Genomic DNA, 8683 nt, shown 5'->3' on the forward strand with positions numbered 1-8683 from the left:
CTAAATAGTGTATTTATTTTATTTTATTATTTATTTCAAGAAGAGGAGTGAGCGTTGTCTATTAGTACATTAACAGCATGCGCTTTCAAAGGAAACTACATAGACTATTCAGGTAATTGGAACTACGTATCTCATTACTAAAACTACGCTACAACTAGCACTAGGAACTAAAAACACTACAAAAAAAGAAAATTGTGAAGGAAGTTTAATGAAATATAAATTAAACAATATCTAAATAATGTATGGAAACCAGGGTATTGTAAAACAACACATATAAAAAGTTCACGTGTCAATACGTGGTACACAATAGAACGGTCTAGGCCTTTCCTTATTTGGTCTACATACAAGGTATAAATACATCTCTGTCTTACATTACATAAATAGAATAACTACGCAATGATTCTATTTACATAAAATTTCATTAAAAAATAATTTCAACGTAAAAAAGTAAAAACTAATAATACTTATATAAGGAGATTAAAAATTATAAATACTGCTTTCTACAATTAAAAAGCTTATTATAATATTCAAATAAAATATCAATCAAATAACAATCAAATAAAATGATCAAAAGAAAACCTTTATTGATACTCTTATTAAATCTCATATTTTACGTCAATGTTAATACTGCGACGACACAAAATTATATTCCCATAAAAGATGATTTTGATCGCTCGGGAATACCTAAAAATATTTTACTTGGTTCTTATGTTGGCGGAAGAAGTCATGTAAAACCAATGTTAGATGTTGTTGCTATATTAATTGAGAGAGGTTACAACGTAAGAGCCTTTTTATTTTATTCAACATGCATGATTTTGAATCGTTTATCACTCATCTGTTTCTAAACTTTCTCTTATTATATATATTCTTGATGTATACATAGGTAACATTACTAGCATCAGGAAGATATGAACCATCATCAGAGTACCCAGGTCTAAATCAAATTACATTAGGACCTCGATTGGGTGTCAAAGAATTAAGACGTACAATTACTTATGAAGAACATTATAAAAGGTTTTCAAGATTTATAGAAATAAGCAGAAACGGCTACAAAGAAACTTATGAAAAATATAAGAAAGCCGCAATAGAATATAATATTGATTTGTTCTTTTGTGACGTTCTGGGAAATGATGCTTGCATAGATATTGCCAATAATTTAAAGAAACCTGTTGTTGTTTGGTCTTCGGGTCTTCAACGTAATTATAAATAATCAAATTTTCTTCCTTTTTTTTAATAGTAAGAAATCACATATTAAAATTTTTTTCATTTATATAGTTACAGATCCTGTACCATATAAAAATGATCCGTTATACGGCTGTAACATCTCATTAGAAAATGAATCATTTTTTGAGAGATTTAGATGTGCTTTAATACAACCTTTACAAATAGCTTATACGATGGGTCGGATTGGACCCCCTGCGCATCAATTGAATAACATAAGAGAACTAATGAATATAAATACATCATCAGGACAAATGCCAAAAGTTTCATTATCTTTGGTTGATACTTTCTTCGGTTTTGAGGTAATTTATTTTATAATTAATAAATAATGTGAGTTATTTTTCACAAAGTAATGATCTTTTTTATCTTAAAGTTACCGCAACCTTTACCACCAAATGTCCAGGTAATTATTATCTTTATATTTTACTAATAAGTAATTTTGTTTAAATTACAAAAAAATTAAATTTTTCATCTTTCAAATTAATAGGAAGTTGGACCAGTATTATCAAAAGAATATCCTCCACTTACACCCGAACTCTCTAATTTCATAAATACGCACAAACGAGTTTTATACGTAGCTTTTGGTACACGTTTTATTACAAATACTGAGAATAACAACAAAATTTTACAATCATTTGTTGAAGCAATCAACAGAAAAATAGTTGATGGTGTAGTTTGGCCATTAATTGAAACATCAAAAGATAATTTTTATCCAACATTAAAATTAACTGATGGTACACAAATGCAAACTTTACCAATCTTAAATAATAAACATCCACATATTCATATTACAAAGTTTGTACCGCAATTCGCTGTACTTAATCACACCAATACAAAATTATTTTTTAGTCATGGGGGCGCAGGAAGTACTCATGAATCTCTTTATACTGGTACTCCTATGTTAGTATTACCCCTTGGTGGCGATCAGATGGGCAATTCTCAAAAATTAAAATCAGCTGGTGTAGCATTAACGTTAAATGAATTAGCTTTAGATGTTAGTGATATTTTAAACAAAATGAGTATCTTATTAGAAGATGAAAAGATAAAAAAAAATATAAAGAAAATGGAAGTTTTAACTAAAATCAACAGTAGAAGAAAATATAGAGCTGCTGATTTAATAGAATATATTTTACATAGTAGTGGCTTAGAAGAATATGTTAATGATGACTTTTTAAAAGAATGGGCACCTGCTCCGTCTAGAATGGGATTTATCAAAGCAAATAATCTTGACGTTTATGGAGCTTTATTAGGTATTTTTCTTACACTTATCGGAGGAATTGCATTCAAATTATTCAAATTGATTTCAAATTCCTCGTCCATTAAAATAAAATCAAAAAAAGCATAGACATTTTATTTTTTTTTAATAGAAATACTGTATGTTATTCTAGAATTAGGTAAATTGATTTTACTATGTGTCACAATAATTTTTTTTTGATAAAATATCAAATTACAATTTCAAAACTTTACAATTATTTTTATTATGTTGAAAATTTTTTATGACTATAAACATGCTTACATATACAGCAAGTATAAAAGATTTATCAATATTCTCAATCAATTTTGAAGCTGACACAAAATTATATTTGAAAAAAAATAATAATGTAATATTAAATGAAAACTTTCGAATTGATTATTTAAAGTTAACCGGCGGTTATTAGAGTTTAGTTAATTTGAATAACGAAAATGATCTGTAAATACTCCATATTAAAATCTCCTCAAACCATTGGAACATTGTGCGTACAGTATGTTAATAACGTCACTAATGAACTTTATTCTATCTCGGAGCATCAGATTATAATATTAATAAAATTCAAGTTTAAAAAAATATACGGGTAGGGTTGAAATAATCATTTCTTGTTAGTTTGCATTAAATAATTAATATATTAAAATAAATTACATTATTTTAAGAGATAAAAAGTATTAAGTAGTACCGCGAACTTCGAAATTGCTGACTTGGTTGCGAAATTATTTATAAATTTATATAGATTAATTAATCAAACATCGAAAATCGAATCGGCAAAATTATCAGGAGATTATATGAGGCGAATATTAGCGTAAAGTTGTCAAATATGTATAATCCCTGGAAATTTATACTCCGTAAAAATCTATAAATATACAATTTTGCATAATTTACACTTAAAACATAGTTATTTAATAAGGCGTATCTTATAAAACTTCGAGACTACATTATTCACGAAAATTTTATGACACTTTTTATCTTGAAATAACTTCTTGAATATATGATTTAAGTAATCTACGCATAAAAACAAATTTAAAAAATATTTCGTTGATTTGTATCTTAAAAAGTTTCATAAATTCTTCATAAGTGGGTAGTTTCAGGAATCTACACTTTAGAAATTTGCATAAATACATGATTTTGCATAACCCACGCGAAATTGTAACTTAAAATATTTTAAAAAGTTGCATAAAATTTACACAAATAGATATATCGGATAATGAGACTTAATATATTAATAGTTTATCTTGTAAGTAAAAAAAATAAATAAAATGTGATTAATAGTGAGGTATTCAGTTCGACTCTTAGTGTAAGTAAAAAAAATAAAAATGCGCTCCTACTAGTGTAAGTAAAAAAAAAATAATAAAATAATAAAATGTGAAAAAATTTGAGAATAAGGTAACTACACTATTTATTACTATTAAAAAAACTACGTCATTTTTGAAAATACACTATTTTATACTATTGAAAATTCCTTTAAATTTTTCACACTTTTCACACATGTATTATTTTGTAGATCTACGCTTGTTTTATTCTCCTGATGATCACTTAGAAATAATTGAATCTTTAATTGATTTAACCTATTCTGATTCCTATTTAACCGTACAGTTCTTGGCATTTTCTCCACGTCTTTTGCATTGACCAAATTAGTAATCTTATTCGATATTTGGTTAATGTTTTTTAGAGCATAAATACTTTATATATCGAAGAACATATGCCAACGCATTGATATTTGAACGATAATCGTATCCGAATAAACCTTACCCTATAAAAAAAATTCTAGAAAAAACTCCGATTAATGATCATTTTTCTAGATTTATTCCGAAGAAACTAAGACACGTGATCAATTTCTGAAAAATTTTTATAGGTTATTTATTACAGTAATATTATTTGATTGTAAACAGACAATAGATTAAAATTTTATAATTATGATTTAACGAACGGACGGGTACCGATTAATATATTGATACACTAAATATTTTTTAATTTGTGATCTTAGTTGTTATAGTAAACATGACCACGAAAAATAAAGACATGATTTGCATTGGTTTGATTAATTTTTTTAAAATAATAGAAAAGGGTATAACAGTTCCAGACACATGGTTACCCCATAAAAAATTTCATAGGAAAAGCTTCATTTTACTAGTTTTATTTCAAAAAAACTCCAGACATGTGATTAATTTTATAAAAAATTTTTTATAGGATTGGAAGCCACTTTTGGCATCGTGGTTAGAAAATTCTTTTCCATTTGTTATGTTAATGCATGCAATCAAATACAATCAAAAGGGTCAAAGTGGCCAAAAAAAAAATCTTAATCTGATCCAAAAACTTAGAAATCCACAAAATTTAGGTTATTTGAAGTGATTGATGATCAGAAAAGGAGAAATGGTTTCAAATAAATAAATATATATTTTTTTTATAAAAGTTTTATGCGCAACCGATGAAGTCACATGCGTTCTTATAAAATGGCAATTTTGTTGTTTATAAAATTACATAATTTAAATCATGGGTTATCATGCTGCGGATCGTTAATTTAAGTCGCGTGATAACTTTCCAAAAGGTTTTGCAGTTTTCACATTGTATTTAGTTAAGCTTGTATATTCACTCAAAGGGCAGGACATATTATTAGGATTTGTTATATAATCAATCTTTAGTTAATAAAAGTCAGGGCTCGTTCGATCAATAAAAGAGAAATATAAGTACTTGTATAACTTCCATCATTAAGAAGTTAATCAACAAATTTATAATTAAGCTGTGCCAAACCAATATAATAATATCACGTAAAGTACCTCATAAACGATGAATATGAGAGTCCTTTGAGTTAGAGTTTCGATCCGTAGACGCGTAGCGGTTTTATCCGGATACCGGGTCGGTTAATTTAGGCTGGGACCACCAAAATTAATAAAAATTTATGGAATAATATTATTTTAATTCTGGCCGAAATTATAGTCCGCTCAAAGCCAAAATTTGTATCCTTTTTTAATCATAATCCCACGTGAGTCGTGACGAATTACTCCGATTTGTATTATAATAATAATTTTTAAAGGTATTCTTATTATACTGAATTTCAATTATATAATGTATCCTCCCCTATTAACAAAAAATCCCGATTCAAAATGTACTATTTTTAGATTTAATGTTAGCTTTCAAAGTGATAAATTTCAGGGATAAATTATTGTAAACTCTGGCCAAGTTAATGTCGGTCAAATTTAGCCAAAATTACAACGATCATTGATACTCTTACTATGTTAATACTGCAACGACACAAAATTTTATTCCAAGAAAAGTTGATTTCGATCGGCCGGGAATGCCTAAAAATATTTTGGTCGGTTCTTATGTTGATGGAAGAAGTCATGTAAAACCAATGTTATTGCCGCTATATTAATTGTAAGGCTTTTTTTTTTTCTTTGACGTGTTTTTTGATCGATTATCGTCTGTTTTTAAATTTGCTCCTATTTAGTATATTCTTGATGCATAGGTAACATTATTAACATCAGGAAGATATGAATTTCACTCAGGTCTAAAGCTAGGACCTTAACTTACTGTCAAAAGTAATAATTTAAAAATTCATGGGAATTTTGATTATAGAGGAATGATACAATTTTAGAATATAAGCTCAAATGACCAATAAAACTTATGAAAAATTTAAGAATGTTGCTAAAGAATATAATATTGATTTGTTTTTTGTAACATTATGGGAAATGAAGCTTGCATAGATCTTGCTTACAATCTTAAGAAACCTGTTGTTGTTTTTACTACGTATCTTCAATGTAATTATTAATGATCAAATTTATTTTTCTTTCTTTTTTTTTTAATAGTAAAAAATCATATATTAAAAGTTTTTTTTTTCATTTATTTAAGTAATAGATTCTATATATACCATATAAATCTGATCCGTTGTTCGATGTAATATCTCATTAGAAATGAATCGTTTTTTTGAGAGATTTAGATGCGCTGCTGTAATACAATCTTTACAAATAGCCGCGTTTCGGGGTCCTGAGCGTCAAATAAATGACATAAGAAATCAAATGAATATAAAAGCGGCATCAGAAAAAGTGCCAAAATTCTGAGGTAATTTATTTTATAAATAATAAAATATAATAACTTGGTTAAGTTTACAGAAATAACGATTTTTTTTCTTCTTCTTAAAGTTACCGCAATCTTTACCACCATAATTATGTTCAGGTAATCATCGTCTTTTATATTTATATTAATAAGAAATTTAGCAAAATTATAAAAAATTAAATTTCCTCATTTTTCAAATTAATAGGAAATTGACCAATATTACTAGTATCCTCCACTTATACCAGAACTCTCTAACTTTATGAGTGTACATAAACGAGTTTTATACGTTGTTTTTGGTACACGTTTCTTTACAACTGAGAATAACAACAAAATTTTACAATCACTTGTTGAAACAGCCAACAAAAAAAATACTAGTTGATGAATTAGTTTTAACATTAAAAATGATTTCAGTCCAACATTAAACATTTAAACTTAACTTATGGTACACAATTTCAAACTTTGTCAATTCTAAATAATAAGCATCCACATATTTATATTACAAAGTTTGCACCACAATTCGCAATATTTAATCAAAATTATTTTTTTGTTATGCGGGTTTAAAAAGTATCCATGAATCTCTTTATACTGGTATTCCTATGTTAGATGGGCAATACACAAAAATTAGAATCAGCTGGTGTTGCATTATCATTAGATAAATTTACTTTGGATGTTAATGACTTGGTCAATAAAATGAGTGTCTTATTAGAAGATGCGAAGATAAAGAAAAATTTAAAAAGATTGGAAGTTTTAGCCAAGATCAACAGTAGACGAAAATATAGTAGCAGTCGAATAATCTTTGACGTTTATGGAGCTTTATTAGGTATCGTTCTTACACTTATCGGAGGAATTGCATTCAAATTGATTAGATATTTGTTAAATCTTTCGTCTATTAGAATAATCAAAAAGAGAATAGATATTTTAAATTTTCGCTTTAGTATATAAATATACATATATAATATTATTATAGCAAATGACCAATATTTTAAAATTTTTTTTCGATTTCAATTTTTCATAAATAACCGAATTTTAAATTAGGAGAGAAAGAGTCTTGCAAATTTTCTATATACTGTATGTATTTTCAGTTTTTTTTAAAATAAAAAATAAAATCGGCCACAATGATTTCTTCTGTAAATGGTATATATAAACGGAATAAGTCATAAAGTTAATAATTCCACGATTTATAATCGAGTCGACAATATAACAATATCGGAGTCACCGAGCTTCTTATTACGTATTAAAATTACCGTATCAGATAATTTTGTAACATAAATGTTTCAATCGGCATGTAAAAGTCTAAAAGATAGTTATCAAATATTTCTGAATATAAAAGGTTAAAATAATTGAAAAAGGAGATATGTAATCCTATTACATCAGTCGGAAAACAAATCTAATTATAATTTAGTCTAAAGGATCTTTTTTTTGGATGAACTTTCAAGTGATACGTAAGCGTAAATGAAACATCTGATACTGCATATAATGTTTGACGATAATTAATTTTATTGCCAAGAAATACCACTTGGAATATTATTTTTGTCAAATGTAGGTTGGAGTTATGAAAAACCTTAAATTTTTCCTTGTACTAGATTCAGGCTAACAAATTTTATTTATAAACTGGTTTATTAACCGGAATTAATCAGCTTAGGATTTCAACACCGGATAATCGCAGTTCTACGATCTGACCTATTAAAATTATAGTACACATACTGCCAATTCTTTGACAGATTATTCTTTCGCATTAACCGTTTTTTACACGCATGAGTATGTAATTTAATTCTTTCTATCTGCTCTAAATTGTGTAGATTTCGTCTAATAAAATTTAATTAATTAACACTCATTAGTTCAGAGCGAAGTGAAGGACTATAGAACTCTAAGCAAGGCACAAAATATCCCGTTCCGTCCGTTCATTGTATGAGTTGATAGATAATTATTGTTCCTGACATTGCACATCTCCGCTCTAGCATAATGAAAAAAAATATCTCGACACGTAAAAAAAAAATGTCACTTTCAACATTATTGCTGTAATTACCGTTCCATAGTATACAATGTATGATATTTTTTGGGCATGTTTTAACTTGTAAGCAAACTAAATAAAAAGGAAAAAAGATTCTAAACATAGATAGTGACAAACAACTAAAATAAAAGATTTTTTACAAAGTTAAA

General features: G+C 27.1%; 2 protein-coding genes across 2 annotated transcripts; both read left to right on the forward strand.

Moving 5' to 3' along the window:
- Nucleotides 1-563: 563 nt before the first annotated feature.
- On the forward strand, nucleotides 564-2566 carry OCT59_004850 (uncharacterized protein; the record flags this gene model as incomplete). Its single annotated transcript, XM_025321697.2, has 5 exons — nucleotides 564-779; nucleotides 884-1196; nucleotides 1276-1523; nucleotides 1595-1624; nucleotides 1709-2566. The coding sequence occupies 5 exons, from the start codon at nucleotides 564-566 to the stop codon at nucleotides 2564-2566; spliced, it is 1665 nt and encodes a 554-aa protein (XP_025168162.1).
- Nucleotides 2567-7126: 4560 nt separating this feature from the next.
- On the forward strand, nucleotides 7127-7465 carry OCT59_004851 (uncharacterized protein; the record flags this gene model as incomplete). Its single annotated transcript, XM_025328106.1, has 1 exon — nucleotides 7127-7465. One exon carries the CDS (start codon nucleotides 7127-7129, stop codon nucleotides 7463-7465), a length of 339 nt encoding a protein of 112 aa, XP_025168163.1.
- Nucleotides 7466-8683: the final 1218 nt, after the last annotated feature.

Source organism: Rhizophagus irregularis, chromosome 13, assembly GCF_026210795.1.
Source record: "Rhizophagus irregularis chromosome 13, complete sequence".
Taxonomy (NCBI): domain Eukaryota; kingdom Fungi; phylum Glomeromycota; class Glomeromycetes; order Glomerales; family Glomeraceae; genus Rhizophagus; species Rhizophagus irregularis.